Genomic DNA, 24,515 nt, shown 5'->3' on the forward strand with positions numbered 1-24,515 from the left:
TACCGCACCAAGTAACGGCCCTTGATGCCTTACCTGCAAGCATGTCACTCCTCCTCCCCCTAATTTCAAACACATTTCCTGACAGCCATACCGGCAAATCTGCTAACACTGCTTACGTAATTTTTTGCACCGCATGTCCCGACACTTAAATATTGGCGAAACCAATTGCAAGCTCCATAAACGCTTCTGCGAGCACCGCCGTCACTTCTCCAAAAATAGACACCGTGAGCTCGATATGGCCGCATCGGCGTCATCGAATCTGGATATATTTTCTCCCGCTCCTGCAAAGAAGTAAATAGTCGTTTCGCTGTTGTGTCCTTCTCGTTTTGTTTGTTCGTTATTGTGGCATCATGTTCCAACAGCCCTTGCATTCGCATTCTTTTCTTTCGTTTTTCTTAATTTGTGCTGTGAAGTCGACCTCCTCTCCCCCTTTCGTTTATTTCCCATAAACGCTTCTGCGAGCACCGCCGTCACTTCTCCAAAAATAGACACCGTGAGCTCGATATGGCCGCATCGGCGTCATCGAATCTGGATATATTTTCTCCCGCTCCTGCAAAGAAGTAAATAGTCGTTTCGCTGTTGTGTCCTTCTCGTTTTGTTTGTTCGTTATTGTGGCATCATGTTCCAACAGCCCTTGCATTCGCATTCTTTTCTTTCGTTTTTCTTAATTTGTGCTGTGAAGTCGACCTCCTCTCCCCCTTTCGTTTATTTCCCCTTTCTTCACCGTTCTTAACAGTTTGGACCCTCCTCGGGACCTTCATCTCCCCAACTGATTGTCGTCTGCTGCTGTGCCTTTCTCGTTTTATTTGCTTTTGTTGGCAAGTGAAAATGATGCCAAAACCAACATTCAAAAATACCCGTGCTTTTCAGTGCCGTGACGTCAGGGGAAGGCAAGCTTGCAGGTCGAGGGGCAGTCAGCGGCACTACAAGTTGCGCCATCTAGTGGCTACAAAATAAAAGACTGGGTAGTCCAGGACGGCCCGTGTCGCGAGAACTGCGTGCGGGCGCATTTAGAAATCGCGTGTGAACGTGGCATTTCCCATCGGCACGAGCCTTTCTGGGAACTGTTTTTCGTATCGGCAAGTCGCAGCTTTTAGTCTCTATGACCTCACCGGGTTCCTGTGACGTCTCACCTACTACTAGAGTCCCCCCCCTAAATAAACGTCGCTACTGCTGTGTGAAAGACTGCCACAGTCGCGAAGGTGACTCAAGCGTCAAACTTCACCGCTTCCCTTCGAGATCTTGGGAAGCGACACGGCGACAGAAGTGGATTACTGCAGTGCGACGCATCAAGTAGGCTTGGACAGTTGTCTGACGAACTTGTTTTGCAGACTAGTGGGCAAAATAACTTATTTATGCAAGTAGTTTTGCTAGTCACTTTGACAGCCACAGAGGGAAATTGCAGGAACAATCGAGCCAATGGTTGCTTCGCTGTGATGTCGAGAATCGGGCGATCAAACCTTCAAGCGAAAGGCCCGTCGGCCCGTTCCGGCACTCGTAGTCGTACGTGTGCATAGCTGTTCGGCACGCACGATCGCAACCAAAGCCTCCCAAACCTGCAAGTTCTCAAATAGTGGATTTTCGTGGCACAAAGGTTTGTTTGTTCCGGCAACCAAATTCAATGCTGAGTTGTGTAACAAATGTGACGGCGTGCGGAAAAGAGGATGCCAAAGCTTTTCTTTAGAAAAAGCTCATGTGGAGCGTAAATAACCTCTCACGCGTACATTGTTTTGCCTATGACCTTTTTACGCCAGGCTTGCATATCACATTGCAGCCATTGCAATGTGCGTACTGTTCTCTAGCATGCAGTTTGGTTCTATTACCCGCATTTTATTCGAGCAGTGAAGACGACTCGTACTGGCATCCAAATGACCCCTAGAATATGCTCTAAGCATTTCAATCTATCGAGGCTCCCAATGGTCCTAAACAGTGGCGTACCAACTTGTTTTTGAATGGGGGGGGGGGGGGGGGGGAACCAAAACTCCCTCCCCCGCCCCTTAGGGCTGGGGGTGGTGCACTTGGTATCCAAGAGTAAAAAAAAAAAAAAGAATGAAAATGCTTAGGAACAAGGACAGACAGCACAGTTCTTTCAACTAGCAACACATTTAGTGATGTCTCCTTCGATACATACTATCTCCCTCCTAACTTTTGAAACTAATGAGGAAGTTACGGAAAAAATTAATATATTTATATACGCCTAGAAAAAGGACAAAATCCCCAAATAGCCTAGAAGATAAAGACAAAATAAGAAAAGACAGGAAACACCATTGACAAAATCAGATAGAGGGCCCTTTGACTAATTCAGCTCTGGCTTCAGGTAGTTAATCTCAACTCTGGGCAACTCAAGAGAAGGAGCAGCGATATTGTGTTCGTCACCGGCTATCCCGTTGCCCCCCCGGTTGGTACGCCCATGGTCTTAAAACATCATAAAGAAACCAGGGCCGTAATGCGCACGTCCACACGAGAACTGCTGAAATCGGGGTCGCCGCCGCTCGCCACGGACCGATGGACAGAATGTCTGCCCCATTACCAGACAAGCTTACGCTTGTGGCGCTGAATGCAGCACTCTCGCGGCGTGAAAGGAATACGCTTGGTGCTATCTACTACGGAGGCAAAAGCCAGAAAGCTGCCTTGGGCCGAACACACAATGCGGAAGACGGATGCAATTAAAGGTTGGCTCCTTATACCTCCGGAAAAAAGTTTTATATTTTCTCAGGTTTCGTCAGAACAATGTTTCGAGGACTTTTCCTAAATGTATGAAAGGCACAACCACGGCAGCATTTCAGGAGGACATGAATGTTTTTAGGAGGTCACTTACTGTTTTGTACTCTATGTGCAGAACGCACAATCGATCTATGAAAACACTGGCGTAGCCAAGAATGCTTTTCGCCCCCCCCCCCCCCCCCCCCCTCCTCCCTCCGTGTCCTATTATTCGAGAAAACAAACAAACAAACTAATTAGTCGTTAGTTGTTTATACAGCAGCGGGAGTTTAGTCTGCCAGGACATGGCGACATTGGTACCCATTGTAGATGAAAAATTTAGGTAGTGCTAAACGATTGCACGTCTGTACGATTCTCATTCAGAGCGAGACGGGCAGGGGTGGGGAACCCACGCCCACGGTGTACCCACGCCTGAGCTCTGCAGCACGAGCTTTCGTGCTGCAGTTTCCTGAGTAGTCTATCAGTCGTCGACTGATTCGAACACAAGGTTCAAATGCCGCGCCTCAAACATCGTGTTTTTTTGGCTCGATTTGCTTTTGAGCAGTTGTTTTTAAGAAGTCAAGCCAAGCTAAGCCAAGTCATTCGTAGATCGAATCCAATACCGATTTCAAGCCCGGACCGAACCACTTGAGGAGTTCTCGTCGTTGCCGACCGCGAGCTTTTATTTCCGGGTGCAAGTTGAAAATCAAATCGTGCCTTCAGCGCATTACAAGGTTACCGTACCTCCAAGGCGCTGCAGAACCGTAGGAAGATGATTAACACAGGGTAAGTAGGACCAGCATCGCAACATCGCCGATACACCGTCGTACTAATCTCACCCACTCTCGCCCTGCGGCTTACCGGCGCATTCTGCACCGTTTTCCTTGTTTACCGGTCTCGATTGTCCGACGTACTCTTTCAAGGTGAGAGTAAATATGTCCTGTTACTGATTTTATCGAGTTTGTCGGTTGCAAGGTGACGCTCTTTTGGGACGTTGTCCGCGCCGTTTGTCTCCGCGCTGGAACCGTCTAATCGGGTTCAACCCCTTGCAGGAAACTCGCTGGAAGGACGCTTTTTATCACGGGCGCCAGCCGTGGAATCGGCAAAGAGATCGCCCTGAAAGCCGCCAAGGACGGTGCTAACGTTGTCATCGCTGCCAAGACGGCCGAACCGCACCCCAAACTGCCTGGGACCATCTACACCGCCGCTCAAGAAGGTACGTGGACATCCGAAAACAATACATCTCCGTGCAGTTCGGTTCTTTTTTTTCTTTCGATCCAAAGTACACGCACCTTATCAGCTAGTTGTCTAATTTTAGTAAACTAAAAAGGAAAACGAAGAAAAGACGAAAACAAGCTCCCGAAATATATGTTGTTTCCTAGCTTGGAGTCCAAAAGTTCTGGTGAAATTCCGGTTCGAAAACTTTGTGAAAGTATTTTTCACTTTGAAAGGGAGTAAAAGAAGTAGAGCTGAGTATCTGTGTAACATGATCTCTTGGGAGCTGAGAACCACTCTCTATTTTTTGGCTCCGTGAAGTGGATACAGGAAGCTCTGTTGATTTCGCCTCGAGCTGTATTACTAGGCAGAGTGGGGAAGAGATTTGATCAGTAATGATTATAATGATAATATATTCAGTTTTCATTGTGATGGACAAGATCAGGGAACCATGTTAAACAGCTCAATGAGTATCTCTGCTTCCAAGGAATTTTGAATTTCTAGCAGAACAGCAGCAGTTAAAGGGATACTGAATCAACATTTGGTTTTCGCAAAATAAGGCCGCAGAGGCGGTGATTGGGACGGTGCACCCAACAATTAGCTCCTGATAGACATGCAAAGATGAGAATGCCGCGGCTGCGCTCCTGACTCCCGACAAGGCTGGTAAATCTTGGTGAACGCGTCAAGAGGTAGATTATAGAAGAATGGTGATGAGCCCGCAAATCATAGGCTCATCGTCTCTGGCTCAGAAAGACCTTGGGGCCCGAACAGCTTGACTGATGCCATTTCATCCCTGAATCCCCCCCCCCCGCCCACCTCTTTCTTCCAATGCTTCGAAGTTGTGGCCTCAAAAAATTGACCCCGCCCCCCCCCCCCCCAGAAAAACATTTCTGGCTACAGACCTGCCACACCACGGGGACACAAACTTTTTGCTCGAAAAGACATTAAAACATTATTTAAAAGTAAGGGTGTGCAAATATTAAAATTTTCGAATATGAAACAGATACGAATAGCAGAAAAATATAGCTTTGAATATTGAATATGTTTAGAATATGCGTGTACCATTAAGAAATAACGAAGGAAAATATGCAAGTACTTTGTTTATCACCTTCAAGACCGAAAATTATGTTAACACATTCGAGTAAATGAAACTAGCTGACTTGGCAGCATATAAACAATGCAACTGGTAGCACAGCTATTGTACCTTGACTAGTAATCACTTGTTAACTGTACATGAAAACAGGCAAAAGGCACAACTGATAAGTTCTATAAATTGACAATCTTAAGAGTGTACAAAACTGTTCATGTCTAGATAGCATATGTAGAAATGCAAGCTGTAATCTTGATGCACAAACAACTAATAGTAACATTTAAAAAAAAAAAAAATTGCCTTTATTTAGCCAGCAAGTTAGATTCCAGCTGCTATTGCAAATATTGCAAATTATCATGGAAGAAAATAATTGTTCCGGATGCTCAGTACAGAGGTGCTCCCTTTTCGCAGTGACAGCTGCGCCTGCAGCCGAAAATATCCTTGCTCCCGCAGCATAAACTATAAGGCCACTAGAAAAGTGACTCACAATGCAAGCTTGGCAAAACGAAAAATAAAACTGCTCCTTTGTCGTGAGCTAATACATATGTTTGCACGATTCTAAAGCACACTTTTCTTTGCCAAAATCGTTGGCAAAAAATATGTAAGTTTTACAATTGAAAACAACAAAAAAAAAAAGACAAAAACCCGCAAAACTTGGTATATGGTGGCTAGCCTCATCGCCATCAAGACCAGTTGTTTACAGCAGCAATACAGAAAGGACTTAGGCAGGACTATCCATTGTTTCCCCTGCTCTTTATGATATACCTTAGTGCAGTGGTTCTCAAATGGGGGTCCGCAAAGGCACCCTAGGGGTCTGCAAAGCACTGCCTCATCAGTCAAGCTCGGCAATAAAAGTCGTATTCTTTCCAGATTGAGTTGAAACATTCCACTTTTGGGCGAGTTTTCTCATGTGCATGTCAATTAGAGTAGTCTACTTCACACTCGCCCTTATTTATATTCATCTATTGCATAATTATCAAAATTAACCTATACCTTTCCCTTCTCCTCACCATGAGTAGGGTCCCCCATCATCTCCACCGATCCACAAAGGGTCCGCGAATCATCAATGGTTGAGAACCACTGCCTTAGTGAAATGGAAAAATATTAGAGCAAGGGAATTTAGTATTTGATTTGATTTATATGGAGTAAGAGAAAAAGTAAATCAGGCTTTACCAGGGCTGAAGTATGCGGATGGCATTGTACCTGTAGCAGAGAGTCGATAGACAATGCAGAAACGAATCAAAATTTGCGACGGGGAAGGGGACACTTTAGGCCTTAACTTCAGTAGGGACAAGTCTGGGATACTAGTTCATAGCGACGAGAAGGGGGAACCTCTAGAGATACAAGACACTCTGATAAAGCATGTAGAAAAGTATAAATATCTAGGTGTATGGTTACATGAGGGAAAAAAATATCTGAATGAACATGAAGATATTGTGATGAAGAAAGGACAAAGAAATTTGGCTATTATGAAACACAAAGCATTGTGGAATTTTAATAAATATGAAGTTGTGAGGGGGGGTATGGAAAGAAGTAATGGTACCAGGGTTGTCTTTCGGTAATGCAGTCCTGTGTATAAAATCTGAAGTACAGTCAAGCTTAGAGGTAAGGCAAAGGAGTGTAAGCAGCTTAGCTTTAGAAGCACATGGCAACACACCAAATGAAGGGTTAAAGGAGGATATGGGTTAGGTATGGTTGAGAGCAGAGAGGCACAGGCACGTAGCCAGAATTTTGTTTCGGGGGGTGCCCGCTAATGACAAAATGCTGAATGAGGGGGAGGGGGGAGAGGAGGTCTCAGCAAAATGGAAGATTTCGGGGGGGGGGGGGGCCCGGGCCCCATGGGCCTCCCCCCTGGCTACGTGCCTGAAGAGGCAACAAGTAAAGTTTGATTGAAGGCTAACTGATACGGAGCAGATGAGGTGTGCAGCTGAGGTTTATAAGTTCCTATACGTGAAAAGATTGAACGCAAATTGCGCAAAACGGACTCGAAAGCGCATAAACAAATGTTTACAAGCGGGCAGTCAAACGAAGTCAGTAGTAAACAAAGTTAAGGATGCGGAGAGAGAGATGTGGGAAAGGAATCAGCTTTAATCATATATAGGTTACAAAAACAGGAAATAGGGAAAGGAACTTAGTGTGACAATCCTAGAGGGAGCTCTTTACTGTTTGAGGCCAGAACTGGGGTACTAAGAACAAAGACTTATAGGGCAAAATTCGAAGATATGGATACAATTTGTTTCATATGTGGAATGGAGAGCGAACCTATGCAACACCTGGTTTTGAGGTGCAAGGGGTTTAAACCTGCCCTTCTTGAGGGGAGAACAGACATAGAGGGGGACCAGTGTTTTGTTGGAGGAGATGGAAAGGTGGATTATAAAAGGGTTGGGGTAACAAAAAAGAGGTTAGTGCATTGCTGGAAGGAGACTAGGGAAAACTGAAATTGCTAAAAGCAACTAGCACAATAAAATAGTTTGTTGTTGGGCGAGTTGGTGAACGTTTGGATTCATGGTTTTGCGCAAAAAAAGACAGACTCAAGAGAGAGAAACACGACGTGTTTCTCTCTCTGTGACACGACGCATGCGTGATCGTGACACGACGCATGCGTGGACGCATTGAAATCAACGATATATCTGTATGTTTTTCTAATTTTAAAATGCGCTCGTGTTTGTTTCTCTCTCTTGTGTCCGTCTTTTTTTGGGCAAAACCATGAATCCAACTAGCACAACCGGAGACAGGAAGGACAAAGAAAAAGAGGGGCTCCTTTTCATGTTGCTCCGGCCCGAAGTCTCAACCCTGTCTCTCAGTGGGTTTGGATTTGGAAAGAACCCCAACATGGTTGACCAGAGGAAAATTGGTGACTCCCTCGCCAGTGGGGAGAAGGCGGGAGGGAAAAGGGTGTTTTCCTTTTTTTTTTATTTTTATTTTGTATTTGCCGAATCTCTCATAGGTCAGCCTGGTGGTTCTTTCCCCCTGCCCATAGTTGCAGGGATGTAGAGGGAAATAAATTGGGTGTTTAAGTGGAGGAGCAAAACATTTTCTTAGGCTAGGTGGTGCAAGCTACCGCCTGTTACAAAGGGCGCAGCTAGTATCATCGATCGATCCATTGCCATTTTGGTATCCGTATCACGTGCATTCTCTCATCTCTACGAACTCCTGTCTGCCGTTTTAAGATGGAGAAACAAAAGAAATTCCACTAGGAGGCTTTGATTAAACGAAAGGCCATCACGCTGGCGGGGAAAGATAACAACAAAGCAGCACTGCGTGATATCGCGATGCCAGCGACCCGACGAGCTCGCAGTGTTGTTTGGAAGACGACCCTCCCAGGAGGCGACGGTCGGACACCCGTACAAGCAAAAAAAGCATGGCTCTTAAAACGCTTTGGAAGAAGGCAAGGATTACCTTTGTGGACAGCGAAGAACCATCGTTGGACTTCGACAAAGGCGACTAGTGCATGGTATTTATGTTTGTGCTGGTGTGCGTTTCATAAAATTTGTCCCATGAGGTATGCGTTCAACCTTCATTATTTTACCTGTGCGATAAAATCGGCAGCAATTTACTTTTTAAATATCTGAGAGCTAAATCTGCCTGCGTGTTAGAATCATACAAGCACGGTAGTTCTATGAATAACGTGAAGGGTTAGGATTTATAGGAAAAAGGCCTCAATACCCGCAATTTTAGGCAACTAAACACAGCTTTTAAGGAAGCTCTGAATGTTCAGGGCATGTCATGCGCGCAGAGTATTCACTATTTGATCGAATATTCGTATATAGCCGAAATACTCTACCATAACCCAATATTCGGAAATTTCAGAATATACTTTCTCGAATCGAATAAGGAAAATATTCCATGCATATTCGAAATATTGAATATTCGCACACCCCTATTTAACAGGAATAAACCAAGTGTTGTTGCGTCATTTTGAAGTTAAAAGTAGCGCCACTCCATTGTAGTATGGCGGCAACTTGCGTGTGTGCGAGCCCTGTCGAAACGGATTTCCCTTCTCTCTTGGCCTATTCAACTCCTGCGGGGAGCGGGGGGGGGCAACTAAAATGGCCAGGTTGTAGCAGCATGTAGGCGACGCCCAGCAACAGAGCTAACCACGCCAGCCCCAAAGCAGCTTTGCCCAGACAGGGCCAGTAGACATCTTGCTGCTTCTACGAGGCATTTTTGATACAGGGTATAGGGCTTTAAAGAAAAAGAGTTTTGGGCAGAGTGGCCCTTTGAATTTTGCCGTTTCTAAACCCGGTTCCAGTTGAGGCTGCCGGCGGCAAGTGCCTTCCCTGCATCGTGGACGTGCGTGACGAGGAACAAGTCAAGCGAGCCGTCGGCGACGCGGTGTCCAAGTTCGGGGGCATTGACATCCTGGTGAACAATGCCAGCGCTATCAGCCTGACCGGCACGCTCGACACCGACATGAAGCGCTACGACCTGATGCACTCTGTCAACATCAGGGGAACCTTCCTCGCGTGAGTAGCTTTTGAAGTCTTTTTTTCTCCTTCTTCTTTCAAGTGAGGAAATATGCCGAGTGCCACTGAAGGGTGGCGCACACAGTGGGTGTAGAAAAAAAGGGTAGTAATGTGTAGGTGAGCAAACTATAGGCCTAGATTAATGGAAAAAGGTATGCTTTCTTTTTCTTTTTGTAAAGCCATGAAAGTGGTACAAGTTTCACAGATATTACAACTTTTTTTTTTTTTGGTCATGTACTAAATTTTTTGGGCTATAGTCTGCACGAGGTGCATAGTCTGCGGGGACAGATTTGGGCTCAGAAGCAAAAAGATTTTGCTTTGATAGTCCATACCCACTGCATAGTCTGTACTTGGTGACTAGTTCAAACATAAGAATGATCATACACAGCACAACCTGACAAATGCCTGCTGTTTTAGCTCACAAAGGACCTTGTATCATACAGAGATCAACATTAATACTCTCCGTTATTCATAAAATGCTTGCACATCTTGTCACAGTGAACAATCTAGAAAAAATACAAATCCTTGTATAGCTTGGACCTGTAGGTAGTCCGCATCGGGTAAAATTTCAACTTTTAAACATGTATAATCTGCGGGCTATAGTCCGAAAAATGCGGTGCTTCCTCTAAATTTTTGTTTCTTCTCTCAGCTGTGATGGTGGTGAAATCGCAGAGCTGGCAGTAATGTAATTACTGTAATGAAATTACTGTAATTTAATTACTTGTTCCAGTAATTAGTAATGTAATTCATTACTTTTTGTAGTAGGTAATTTAGTAATGTAATGAATTACTCCAGCGATTGTAATTGTAATTAAATTACCTAATTACCTTTTCGCACCAGGAATATTTTTGCGTCCAAAATACACAAGAGCGCTTTTCTTTTCATTTTACTTTTTCTTTTTCCTCTACACCTTTCCAAAAAAACGCTCTTAGGCCGCCGCTATGTTGCTGATGCTAATGCGGCTGATGCGACTCTCGCGCCCGCTATCAGCTAGACATTTTCTGCCACTCTCTTGAACTGTGAAAACCCGCTCAGCGCGATTATCTACTTATGTTTTGCGGTTTTGGATTCGACGTTTTCTTGCCCCTCTTAAAAGTGTCCGCTTACTTTTCCTGATGCATGCTGCGTACCCTCTCTGTGTTGTCTTCCACTGTGAGAAATAGGGCTGGTAAGTGCCTGCCATTTGAGCCTTTCTGCTCGACATTCTCGGGAAACGAAGGAGGGGAAGTAGGTCGAACTAAGGCCCCTCGTGGAACGGCCTCAACGCGGTTTTGCGAACAATGACAATTGTTCTCCCCCCACCCAGAGATAACCCGCGTAGGGTCCTCAGTCATCTCCGAAAATAATTGTCCGGGTTGGGGTGGGAAACGGATCAGTCGCGTGCGTTCCTCTGTCCATCGGTAAACATGCAGCAGAGAGTTCTAGCTGTGTGCCATGAACTGTGTAAATAATGTAAATAAAGTTATCTGTAAAAGGAAGTTATCAATACCCCCTTTATATTTAAAAGTATACAAAAGTAATGCGAAAGTAATGTCATTACTTTTAAAAGTAATTTGTAATGGTAATTAATTACTTTCTGGCTGTGGTAATTTGTAATGTAATTTAATTACATTTCAGCACTTTTCAACAAAGTAATTAGTAATGTAATTTAATTACAAAATATGAGTAATTTGGCCAGCTCTGTGAAATCGTTGGTCATGGCAGAGACATTGTCATTACACGCCAACTCAACTCTCTTTGTAATGGAAAAACCCAAGGCTGGGAACAGATAGGAGGAACTCTCCATCTTTTTTATCTGTTCCTGGTCACGGTTTTCTCATCGTGGAAGTAGTTCACCAGCGTGCCTGCACTTTTTTTTATTTTCATCAACTCTCTTGTGCCATGCTGTGGAGGAGGTGCTTCGGGCACATTTGTGGTGCATCAGTAAAGCCAGGACTTGCTATTTCATTCCGGTAGAATTCTGTAGAAATCTGCCTTTTCATCAAGGTGCTGCAGAGTTGTGTAGACTGCGGTTGCACCGAACGAGCTGGGAAATGCATCAAGATCACTTTTGACGCATTTCCTACCGGCATAATCCTTCCAATATATGTATATTGTCCCGAAGGAACAGGCGAGGAAACAAAGAATAACAGAGGAAACTAAACATTTAATGGGGCGAACTTGTGCCCAAAACAAAAAGGAAATAGAAGATAGTAACAAAGCGTCGCGGGCATCGAAGTCAGCGAGAGAGCAGGATCGATCGCTGGGGCGAGACTGACTGCAGATCGCCACGCGGAGCCCCTTATGTACACATGTGGACTTCTGGAATAATCGGCGTAGAAGTTTTGGCGTGTAGAACATTCTGACCTCGAAGAAGTAACACGGTTCTCGAATTTACCAGAACATTACGTTAAAGTCAACAAAAATGCGTCTCTGCCGCCAGGAATCGAACCCTGGCTTTCTGCGTGGAACCCACGCGCGATAACCATTAGGCCATGAGTACACTGCCTTCTTGGTCAGCTGCGCTCGCGGCAATATTTGAAATAAAAAGGAAAAACTAGCACTGTCGGATCACAAATGCCTGTCCGAAAAGCACTTTGCTACGGGTGAATTCACGGAAACTTCTTGTCATGCAATTTATTTCTATTGTTTCAGCATGAATGCTGAAGCATTGCCAAGTGGTGCAGACCACCTTACATTCTTAGTGTCTTCACACTCAAGCATTCTACTTGAAACTATAAGGTAGCCTATTTAGAAAATATTACACATTCAGGCAACCTAAAAAAGCACTCCTTGACATTTCGTCGAAATCGCATCCAAGAAATGGCGACATTCGGCCTTCCCTAAAAGTGCTCTACAATGTTACAGGCAGCAACATACTCTATCCCTCCTCCATAACTCATTCTCTCTCTCTCTTCTGTTAGAGCACCAATAATCGTCTCCCCTCGGGGGAGCAAGCTCAGGAGCCTATAGACCTTTTCAGAAACTTGGAGCCGTCTAGTGGCAGTGTCAAAATCTCAAATATTCAAGCACACTGGACATAGTGAATCGAACACAACGTAAAAGAACCAACTTGATAGAATCAGCTCCCTGCTTTCTGTTTTATGCTTTTGAAGACGTTCGCTTTTCCTGGTGTGCAGAAGCAGCGTAAGGCTTCCATTAGAGCATCGGATCTGTCTCTGAAGAAGACGGGCTGACTTTTGAAAAGGGACCTTTAAAGTCTTTTGCACTATTACTTCAGTTTTCATTGTTTCATTGAAACTAAAAAGGTTTCACGATAGCAACTCCTGTCGTTCATGTTGCCCATCTTAGCTCCAAGATCTGCATCCCTTACCTGAAGAAGTCGAGCAACCCGCACATTCTGATGCTGAGTCCACCGCTGATCATGAAGCCCGTCTGGTTCCAGAACCACGTCGGTAAGTGAAGAGTTGGACTTGGGTTACAGTTTTTTCTGGAGCTTATTCGTGAGTAGTACCTGTGGTTAGCTTTTAAGTGTTTCTCTCTTCTGGAATGATTGGTGTATTTCGTGGCCTCTCACACACAGATACGATAACAGACAACAGTTGGTGAAAAATATATGCACAGTGTCGTAAGTAAAATGGAACAAATGGAACAAGAACCCTCAGTCTCAAGGCAAAGGCAATTTTTATTGTGTGTCACTTGAGAAGTTGTCTTTCTCTTTTTATGGTAATCTTCAGGACCATTTACCCTGAGTGAAGTATTGCCGTGTAAATCAATCGGGCACATACCTTTCTATGTTCAGTCCTAAAATGGCGACTACTTTGAAATCCGGTAAGGGCGCCCTCCCCCAAGAGATTGCCCATCCCATTTTTCTGGCTAAATATCCGTGAAAAGACGGTGAGAGTGCAGGCGAGCTGGTGGTAGCTAATCATGTCGTATTACACCTGAGACTGCGGTGGAAGAAATCGGAAGAACTTTCAGTAGAAGGAACAGACACAGAGAACGTCTCTGTGTCTGTTCCTTCTACTGAAAGTTCTTCCGATTTCTTCCACCGCAGTCTCAGGTGTAATACGACATGATTAAATATCCGTAGCATAAAAATTCAGAAACATCGCCCATCTCCTGATTCCCGTCGCACATCGCGTGATGTCCGACGGGAACGACATCAGTCAAGATCGTAAACACTTGCTTCGCTATAATGTGGATGGTGATGAGGTGTCGTTAAGGCTACATACGTTTTTAATTTGTAAGTGGCTTCTGTTGAATTGCATGCTTTGTGCCATCTCGCTTTCTGACTGGGTCTCATTGTTTTCAGCGTACACCATGTCGAAGTATGGGATGTCCATGTGCGTGCTGGGGATGGCGGAGGAGCTCAGAGGAGACGGCATCGCGGTCAACGCCCTCTGGCCCAAGTCGAGTGAGTTGCACCACCTTTGCTCTGTCTGAAAACCCACGTCATCAGCTGTCCTTCTTTCAGAGGTCCTTTTAACAGCTCTAAGGAGAAGGTGGACCTTGCCGATCAATGCTATTTTAATCTGCCTACATAATAATGCACACACTAGCGATCCAGATCTTGTTTAGCAGTCCACTTCGTGCGACTTCTGAAATAGGTAATGTCTCTCTGTATGATGACAGAATGCACGTGCTAGGGGGCAAGGCAGGGAAAAATGAGACATTTTGAGTTTAGCGCCATCTGCATGCAAATTTCGCAATGTAATTGATTTTATAATTTGGTTCATAGAAAGCCTGGTATAACTGGTCTAAATATGCTGGTGAAAAAAATGCACAGTCATTGTTCGTGGAGCAACGAGCCCCAAAAGACGTGAAATTTGCGTGGACGGCCATGTTTCGGTACTGCCAAGGTTGCGGCCGTTGGCTGAGCTCTCTTGAAGTTGCTGCACCGAGCTTGGCTGTGCAGCCTCTCCGGAGTTTGCCCAGGCAGGCACTTCTCTTACCGGCAGCCGGGCCGCTGCGCCGCCGTGAAGAGGGCTTCTCTGGTGGCGTTCCTCGGAGCTACACCGCGCGAGAGCCAATGATAGCCTCGTTCCTTGAAACTATGACGTGCGCCAGCCTTAGGGTGGGCAACCCCCATGACATGATTGAATTGACCATCAAAAAGCTAATCCTGCGCCCACGATCCAACAAGCCCCCTCCAAAGTCTCGCCTCGCCTACACCCCATACATCCAGAACACGTCGCGCCGCCTGAAACTCATCGCACTTGGATTCAACACCAATGTGGTGTTCTGAAGCAAGTTCAGGCTAGCTTCCATTTGCAAGAAAGTAAACAACCCCGGACCAGCGCCTTCATGTCAGAAGGACCACAAAACCAGCTATGTGCCCTGCTGTAAAGAGTAGGTTTACTTTATTGCCATGTCGTGCGGTGCAAGATACATTGGACAAATGGGGCGCTGCCTCAACGACCGCTTACGAGAGCACGCAAATGAAATCAAGAAGGCTGCCACCAGCGTCACTGAGTACTCCTTTCACCTGATCGCGAAGCACCCTTCGGAGTGCGGACCTTGTTCAGTCGACTCCCCTTCGACCGAAAGAATCAGTGATCACAGTTCACAGTACGGGCGCGAAATAATAGAAGCCTTCGCGATGCAAGGTTAACTTTGGTTCCCCCTCCATCGACTTATCTGCAAAGGAGATAAGCTTCCTCAGTCTCGAACTTCTTCCTGGCATCCAGAACGGTGACGTGTCCTAGAACGTTGGGTCACCTCCTTTCCGTTCCCCCCTCCCCCCTGTTCTCTCCCCCTACCCTATATATACAAACTTCGGGTTAATAAATGTTTGTTGCTATCTGGAAGTTGTTCTTTGTCGTTGTTGTTCGTCCCTTTGTCCCTTCCTCATATTTAGCACCGTTAATAACACGCTCGTCCTTTATGTATCCTTCAGATCGCTGCTACGGACGACAGGCTTCGCTCCATTGGGACTGGGGAGTTTAGGTGCCGTTTGGTGTGGCTTCAAAAGCCGATCACGCCGGTTCTCTCCATGGGACATTTAATGCTTTCACATTAAAACGGGATTCATTTAAAAAATTGTCTCATTTTGCTCTGCCTTGCCCGACTTTGTTCACCCCTAAGCTAACAGTTAGGTGGAATCTGTGCACTTGCCAGAGCAATCAACCACCACCCTTTCATCACCTGAACCTGAGCGTGATCATGTGCCAAAAGATAGACGTGCGACTGGTTCAACAAAAATGTAGCTTCCACTGCACTGTCAGCCTAGGAGTGAACGCAGTATAGTAGCTATAGTTACGGATCAAAGAATACAAAGGATGGGACAAGATGCATCTATTTTTACTAAAATAATTCTGTCACGGACTTGTTGGCGCCTTGTATCTGTTCTTTCAGAATTTGTTCTCCATTGTATGTGTTTTCCCATAATTTGTGATTGGTCCTTATGGCTTGTGAATTTAAAACATTGGCATCTTTGTGACCATATATGTATTTCGGGCTTGCCATTGTTATATGCAGAGCTGACAGTGCAGGCTGTGCTGTCATCGAGGTAGAACATGATCTTGCCAAAATGTTTTAGCAAGGTTGCTAAGTATGGTCACTGCTCTTTGCACATGGCTCTTTGGTGCCATATGTTTCAAACTCATTAGGTGAGCTTGTCTAACCAAGCTTAATTGCAGTAACAGGGTGTTTCTTGCAAGACATGGCAAGCTTTCCTGTCCATGGGCTTAAAACTAGATACACTGTACTTCAACTAAAGTGCTTGATTTCTGGGGCAACAAATTTAATCAGGTTGATTCTGTGACTTAATGCATAAGCCTTGAAACGTTCCTTTTGAAAAGTCTTGCAGACCTTCTCGCTATTTTTTTTCCCGCCTTTTAAACTGCGAAAGCGGGTGAAGGCTGGCCAAAGTAGGCCTATTTGAAAATGAGCATGCATGCTACAGCCTCCATGTTAATTGACAACAAAAAATTTAGTTGGTAGCTTTATTTCGGACTACGCCTATATTCCCTTTTTATTTTCATTCACCTAGCCCCAGGCCTCGAGGCTTGACAAGTACCCGACTGCCAAGTTCTTCCACGCTTGCAGACGTGAAAGCATTTTGCCCTTTTCTTCTTTGCCAGCAATTCACACGGCAGCCTTGGACATGCTGATGGGTTCGGAGCTCAGCCGCAGCTCGAGCCGCAAACCGGCCATCCTGGCAGATGCGGCCTATGCCATTCTGACCAAGCCAAGCCGATCCTTCACGGGGAACTTCTGCATTGACGAGAGGCTGCTGAAGGAGGAGGGCGTCACGGACTTCGAGCAGTACGCCAACGTCCCAGGTCAGAACAGACAAGCGTCTTTGTTCTCCCGTTAAAGACCCACGATCAGTTTGCGCTTTCCACTTTTCCCTCGCTTCCTCCTTTCCCTCCTTTACCCTGTCCACCGTTGCCTCTTTCCTCCTCCCCCATGATGAGGAGGATCTTCTGCCTTGCAGAATCTCGAGTCTGGTCGTCGGCCTTTAAGCTTGAAGCAGGGGGTTCTTGCATGTTTCTGCTGTACGAAACTGGTAGCCACTTAGGAGGGCAGCCAAGAGAACTCCGTCCACTTGGCTTTCTTTTAATCAAGCGTTTGCCACTTCAAAGTCGCAAGCAATGGGACGATCAGATCTCGCTGTAGCGGGGCACCAGTTAGGGCTGCTAGATGCAGAGAAGAGCTGGGAGCTCTGTGCTGCCATGGAGACGTCACTTTGCCCTGTAGGTTGACGCCACCCCAAAAACTGAGGGTATCATGCAGTCGAATCAGTCAGAGTATTGCAGATGGGAAAACAAAGGAAGTTTTTTTAATGCAATCCAATCTGCTTAATGCTTGCAAGCAGAAACCATTCTCTGTTCTGCTTTAAAGGGCCACTGACACTCCCCAAAAGTTTTTTTTCATTTTTTGCCGGGAAATTCAATATGGTGTTGGAATACTACTTTTATTTATTTATTTATTTCAGATACCCTCAGGGCCAAAGGCATTAGAGAGGGGAGTGGGTACAATGTATAAGTATAAAGTTAAAAAATGCAGTGGTTATTAGTACAGTAAATTGACTCTTATTTATACAATGTTAGCTATGGCGTTCTTGAACTGCTGGGGATCTTTGATTGTTGCTGTCGGGGCGGGAAGGCCATTCCACTCCACTGATGTGCGAGGAAAGAATGACTGAAAAAAAGCATTAGTTCTACACGATGGAATCCCGACTTTATGAACATGATCTAATCTAGATGAGATGTATTGGGGGGGTAAAATATGTTCGGCGCGCAAGGAGGGAAGAAGAAACAGTTTGTGAAAGAGACAAAGACGAGAGATTTTGCGGCGGGATGTTAGGGATGGCAGATCAAGGTTAGATTTCATTGTACTGATGCTTGCAGTTCTATTATAGTTAGACAATATGAAACGAACAGAATTATTTTGAACCATTTCAAGTGAGTGTATCAAGTTTTCGTGGCTTGGATCCCAAACCGAAACGGAATATTCGAGTTTAGAGCGAATGAGGACGTTGTAGAGTAGTAGTTTTAGGGATGAAGGTGCTTTAGCAAAGTTACGTCGAAGATAACCCAGCATGCGGTTAGCGTTATTAATGACGTACGAGGTGTGAACGCTCCAAGTTAGGTTAGATGAAATGTGGACACCAAGGTATCTATAAGAAGATACGGCGTCCAAAGGCACATTATTAAGAGAGTAGACGGGCGAGTTAATATTTTTTCTAGAGACACGCATAAGTTTACATTTGTTAATGTTTAGTTCCATGCACCATGTTTTGCACCATACAGAGATGGCGTTAAGGTCAGATTGAAGAGTGGTTATATCGTTATCACATAAAATTTCCCGGAAAATTACACAATCATCTGCAAACAAATGAATATGGGAAGAAACACAAGAAGAGAGGTCATTAATGTAGATAAGAAAAAGGAGAGGGCCAAGCACAGAGCCTTGGGGCACGCCGGAGTGGACGCCACTTGGGGGAGATGTGAGGCTGTTAGCTGAAACGAACTGAGAACGGTTAATGAGGAAGTATTCGAGCCATATAAGAAGTTTGGGATAGAGATTAAGCTGACTTAATTTAAGAAGTAAAAGCTTATGACACACCTTATCAAATGCTTTCGAAAAGTCTAAAAATATGCAGTCGGCGAGTGATGATCGGTCAAGAATGGCGTTTAGTTTATGACTTAATTAATATTTTGCTACAGAGTCACATATTTTTTTTAATAAAGCCAAAGAATGCAACTGGCCGAAACCAAAACCCCCGCACCGCACGGTGAAGTGGAGAGGAGAGAGTGAGTGGTGGAAGTCACGTGGCTACACCCAACCGTGCAATTGTTTTTTTTCTTTTTTTCCGCACGCAGCCTACGAAATCCGTTGCGAGATCCATTTTCCGTGCGATTCTTTTGCAGTTATGTTTCAAAAATTGACATCGGACAGATATGCATCTCATATATACAGTCGAACCTCGATATAACGAACTTCAATGTAACGAAATCCTCGATTTAACGAAGTATTTTATTTTTCATAATTTCTTGCCCATAGACCCCATGTATTTTTAGTCCCTATACAACGAAGTCTATTTTGCTGCTATTTCAATATAACGAAGCGCCATTGCCATAGAAGGCAATAAATAAATCAACTCTAAAAAACAACTTCGCAAAAAAATTGTGGTTAAAAAAAAAAAAATTATGCGCAAACGCGTGCGCTTGATAGGTTACTTCACGGGGACAGGCCTTCCAACGTTCCTAGGCTGCCCAAGGATGCGGAGCCGGTAGCGCCGGCGAGGCATGCGGCAAAGCGGATTCCGCGGGGCTGGCCAGAAAATGTTGAGCAAAAAGTTTACACGGCATAACAGCATCACCACTGACATTTACTGATCATCATAGTCCACTGTACCCCGGGTAGCGCGCGAGCCAACTTCAGCGGGGGAGCGACGTGATGGCGCGACCGCGCGACCTAGAGTTCCTGTATAGGCCAGGAACTCTAGCGCGACCGCACGGGCAGTGCCATCTAGGAGAAGACCGAAAAGACCGATTATCGTCTTGCGAGCGTGATGTAAAGCAAAGGCGCAAGCACACTGTGGGCACTGTGGGCGCAAGGGGGCAAGTAAACTGTGCGGTCAAGAGTGCTGTGTAGGTTGGAAACATTGGCACCGCCTAAACTAAACAGCTTTATTTTTTAACCGGGCGGTTCACTTACGTGCTTGCTGCCATAAGGAAACTTAAAGTTCTTTCTTTGGATGAAAAAGCAAACGTTTTGGACGCCATCCTGAAGAAACTGCCGAGATCACGAGGACTCGGGAAGTGCTCGACGCAATGGACGTACTGAGGAGGTACACGGCGTCGCATGGGCAGCAAGATGCCGTGCAAGCGCTCTGGGCGCTCGAACGCCGTATGACGCCGCCGACGCCGCTGCTACTGTCGGACAAGGCGCAAGCAAAACTCGCGGACTACTTTGCCCCTAAATAAATGTCATTTTCGGTGAGTTTTCATACCCGTAAAATGTTTCGGAATTTTTTTTTTTCGCATGCTAAAGCCAAATTTTGATTTAGCGAAATTTCAATGTAACGAAGTAAATTGCGAATTTTACCGACTTCGTTACATCGAGGTTCAACTGTAGTTATAAAAACTAGACAGCCCAAAGTCCCCCACCTTCCACTTTATATTCAAGCAGTCAAAATGGTGCTTAATAGCTTCATTTTCATATCATTGATTTCTTAACAAAGAGCGACACATCTTCTTATGCAGGTATGTAAAATTGTCCTAGAGGGCTGAAAGTTTGCACAATACACCTACATCCGATGTTAAATCTCCCCTGCAAAGTTTATTACGATCACTTGAGTAGTTCAGAAGTCTAGCCAGTGTCCCCCCTTAAAGTCCTATTGCTGCAGCTGGACTGCCTATTGGCAGAGTCGACTGAGCAGATCGACTTGGCCAACGGGCCAAATTTATTCACCTTTTTTTTTTTTCCAATAGTACTAACCCTGTTTGGGGTTGTTGTAGGGTAGGTAAGGTAGCAACGTTGCATTTGCGGTATTATTGTTTTTCATCGGGCAAAACGAGAAGTCGCCTGTCATGTTACAAATGTGATTGCACTACAATTGGGTAAATACAGTACCATAGTAAAAGAACTTGTCACTCGACTCTGCAGGGGCCAGGCTGGAGCCGGACTTCTTCATTCCGGATGACTGCCTGAAGGAGTTTGATCAGCAGCCTGGGTCGGGAAGCAGCCCTCCATTGTCGGCAGCGGCACCGGCACCGGAGGCAACGAGTGGCGGCAGCGGGAATGCCCTCGACGACATTGTGCACAAGATCGGCAAAAAGCTCAGCACAGAGCTCGTCAGCCAGACTGGCGGACTCTTCCTCTTCCAGGTCAAAGGTGAGAAAGAACTTAATGCATCTGAGCCACATACTCGGTGCAAGACACCTAGACAGTTGTTCACCAGGCACTGGAAAATATTATTTTAGGTGGGTAAAATTGGCATAAGGTATTTTTTTTACAGGAATTAACATTAGGGCAAGGAGCTAACTGCTCCACACTTGAAGTGTCTCATCCAACTTCTTGGCTCAATTTCTAAGCTTTGTTGTCAGCAGGTTGTCAAGCAGTAGGCCTGTTTAATCTTGGCCACTCTAGACTATTTGAGTAGTTTTTGTTTCTACGGAGACCGAGGCCCTTTGTCAGGATGTTAAACTCTGAAATGCTGTAACAAACACTGCCAGTATTACTTTCACTTGTAGTAAATGAGTCGTCGGTGTCGAATTTGTGCCGAAGACAGAAAAAGTAGGCCTGACAATCAATGAAATTCGTAGTACAGAAGGACAGAGGATTTACTACTCTGCAATAATGCCTTCTAGGCACTGCAGGAGTTCTCTGAATAAAGAATAAAGCAGAACCGTTTGCAGACTAGTGCAGAGATTTCGCAGTTTCCGCTTTTCAACTTCTGACCATATTTTGTTTTTATGTGAAATGGCGAACCTCTCCGAACATCCTCATCGCATGAACACGCGCCTCTCGGAAAGATGGATCATACCTCGAGCTCGTACTAATTATACTTATCAGTCAATCACTTATCGTCTACCTTCATTACTCCATTTACTTACCAACAATATTGATATATATAACATGGGAAGGAAATTATTATTGATGTACTTCTTATAGTCCTGTCAGACATTGTGTTTAAATACATGTGAAATAATTTTATTGTGTGGTATATCTATTCTTGTTAAAAAGGTTTTTTCTGTGTAATGTGAAAAATGGCTGCGTACGCTTTTTTGTTGTTGATATATTGCCTCTTGCTAACCGTATTTCTCTTTTAGAAAGTGTTATATTTTGTAAATATTATGAACAGAAGCTGTGCGTATATTTTTCTGGTTTGCGCGCTTGTGTGCGACCTTAGTATTTTTGATAAATATTGGTATTTTGATTTTGGTATTTTGTATAAAACTATTTTAGCGCGTTTTATTTTTTTTTTTTTGGAAAGTTAGTTCTGCTGCCAATCTCCAAATGGGCCTTAGACCCCGTCAAGCTGCCTTTGGCAGCTTTTTGTATGGGGCAACGTTGGCTAGAAGGCCAAAAATAAAGATTGATTGATTGATTGATATCAGCTGCATAACCTCGAAGGAGCATCTTCGTGTTCCAGCTAGGCAGAATGGGGGCAGGCTAATTCTTGCAACGAAGGATAGAACGCTCAAGTGGCAACCGATGCACCATCTAATGAGTATGAAAGCAAGTCACGAATCCCGTAGCTCTAAGCGAGCTGCTGCAATGTTGCGTCGATTCACAGCGAAACGGTTTGCAGACGCTTTCCGGGGCACCACGAATGTGTGCCTTTGCCGCCCGTCACATTACGCAACCAGTACTTGCGAGTCACCACTGTGGCAACGTAACTTGCATTGCTGGCGATATTGACAACATTACTCTCCAAGCTCTGATGTTAGTTTACATCCACTTCCTTGTTGCTCACTCGATACTGTTACTGACAGGATGAGGGTGGCAGAGAGGTCCCTCCGTCGTTCCGCGTCCAGTTCGAGCCTCCCACCTTAGTCGACGCTTTGTTGTCTTATGACCTGCGCGCATTCACGGCGGCCAAAATATGACAGAAAGCAATGGGAGCGCGCTGGAGGCCGGGCGTCGGGAAAGAGACGTCCCGCCGTTTTTTTCACCCTCGGCACTGTAGTAACTCGTAATTTTTAGACAGCGTCGGCAGTGCTCCGAAAACTAACGGGGGCGGGGTGCGCTCTCAGGCGGAGAGAACTTTTTCGTGGACCTGAAGAACGGCGCCGGCAGTGTCGGCAAGGGAGAGCCTCCCGAGGGCGCTGCCCCCGACGTCACGTTCACCATGGACACGGAGAGCCTGCTCAAGATGTTTGCGGGCAGCCTGAAACCCACGGCAGCCTTCATGAGCGGCAAGATGAAGATCAAGGGCGACATGGGCAAGGCCATGAAGCTGGAGAAGCTCATGGGCATGCTCAGGGCCAAGCTTTAACTGTTAGCTCGAGGCCACCTTCTTGTGTAGCGCAAGGACGTCAGGTTGGAGCAAAACTACCGCGATTGCGTATCCTTTACTGTGCCGCCGAGTCTTTCTGTGCGTAGGGTTGATGAAAGGTAGATGACTGAGGATCGTTGGTGTGTGGTGGCTGTTTTGCCGTTTGATTAGCAAGATCTTGCATTTTGGCGAGCCACACGTACGTTGCGGTGCCAAGTCAGCTCTAGGAACAGTATGGATGCAGCGCCGACTCGAACTAACTTTGTACTTACCACTGATTGTCAGTGACAAGTCAGTTGGAACGGTACATCCCTTCTTAGGCAGCGTCGGCTTTAGTGCAGGCTTTCAGTCTTCTATGGTTCTTCGTCTGGGGACAGAAAACCAAAGCATAATAAAAACAAAGCACCTCTGATGGAAGAGAGCTTCCGATGCGTGCTGTGTGATTGAAAGGTGCTTGCTGCCGTTATAAATCAGTTTGTGACTGACTGGGACACCTGAAGAGGGAAAGATGAAAGAGAGTGTTTGCAGATGCTGATGATTTTATCTTCCAGTTCGGGACCCAAACACAGTTTTTTGTACTTTGTTTGGGACATAAGCTTTCTAGTGCCAATGGCATTGCTTGTCCTGTGCGTTTGTGGCACTGCAACCGAGATGCAGGCACAGTGGTGAAAGTTGGGTGCTGGCAGGGAACAACGTCTTGTGGGGAGTTCGGACTTTTGGCGACAAGCTTCTCTGCGCTTGATCAAGGTTGGACCAGACCTGAGCTCCAGATTAGGTTGCTCGTATTCATGCGAGAAACTTGTGTTTAACAGGGAGGCAGTCGAGATCATTTTTAAGGTGTATTTCTGGATCCCTCCTGCTTACATCGGGAGGGGGTTTGTTTAGCGAGGGGCGGGAGTATTTTTGTACGTCGTCTGGTAGAGCCAGTGGCCTCGAGATGTGTCGTGGGCGAGTTATTTGAAGCAATGCAATCGAGCCTGTAAAACAGTTGGGCGTTGAGATAGCTCCCTCCCCCGTGCATGTTGCTGTTTTGGTGGCAGTTGGGGAAATTGACTGGGAAGTATTAAGCTTGTTTTTTTGTCACGATTCCCTCTCTTCGGAGATTGCCAGGTGTTTGCTGTCTGTTTATCGGGGAGCCTTTATTTATGTTTTACAACCAACTCAACTAGTGTACCTTTTTTGTGCTTTCAAGGTTTCTTTTACGAAGCGTTAGGAGGCGGCTACTGAACCATTAGTGCAATGAAGAGGCTCTTTTGTTTTATCTTTGCAGTATTGGTATTACATCTCACCCTTTGTTACGAGCTCCTTTTTGGGTGAATCAAATAAATATTTTGTGCATTATAAATGTATTTGTTGACTGTAATGCGTTCGCTCTGCCGGTCCTCCTGACACACATGTAAATCACACAATACACCAACTCATTGTTTGTAAACAAGCATGTTCCCTCATAGAAGTTGTGGCCACTGAACATATGCGGAAACCTATTTTTCAAAGAATCTAGCGTCTGAGTATGCCCTGTCCGACCGCCAGTGCCATTTCCTTCGAATGTAATTGGAAAGATAAGTTGGGTCGTAGGTGCAAAGATCATTTAAAGAGGGTCTCTCTTGAGCAGATGAAAGTTTGAGTCCAACATTTTTCGGAATTTCCG

At 45.4% G+C, this 24,515-nt stretch overlaps 1 protein-coding gene across 1 annotated transcript; it reads left to right on the forward strand.

Moving 5' to 3' along the window:
- Positions 1-3,298: 3,298 nt before the first annotated feature.
- LOC121835326 (hydroxysteroid dehydrogenase-like protein 2) lies at positions 3,299-24,212 on the forward strand. Its single transcript, XM_042289392.1, has 8 exons — positions 3,299-3,486; positions 3,753-3,916; positions 9,258-9,471; positions 12,763-12,866; positions 13,727-13,828; positions 16,497-16,697; positions 20,533-20,760; positions 22,626-24,212. The coding sequence occupies exons 1-8, from the start codon at positions 3,473-3,475 to the stop codon at positions 22,865-22,867; spliced, it is 1,269 nt and encodes a 422-aa protein (XP_042145326.1). The 5' UTR covers positions 3,299-3,472; the 3' UTR covers positions 22,868-24,212.
- The last annotated feature ends 303 nt before the right edge of the window (positions 24,213-24,515 follow it).

The sequence above is a fragment of the Ixodes scapularis genome, unplaced genomic scaffold, assembly GCF_016920785.2.
Source record: "Ixodes scapularis isolate PalLabHiFi unplaced genomic scaffold, ASM1692078v2 PGA_scaffold12__126_contigs__length_90152505, whole genome shotgun sequence".
Classification (NCBI taxonomy): domain Eukaryota; kingdom Metazoa; phylum Arthropoda; class Arachnida; order Ixodida; family Ixodidae; genus Ixodes; species Ixodes scapularis.

Excerpts from the sequence above, each read along its gene's own strand:
- LOC121835326 (XM_042289392.1), top strand. Across the intron at positions 3,917-9,257 it reads CTACACCGCCGCTCAAGAAG|TTGAGGCTGCCGGCGGCAAG; the intron begins GTACGTGGACAT and ends ACCCGGTTCCAG. Across the intron at positions 20,761-22,625 it reads CTTCCTCTTCCAGGTCAAAG|GCGGAGAGAACTTTTTCGTG; the intron begins GTGAGAAAGAAC and ends GTGCGCTCTCAG.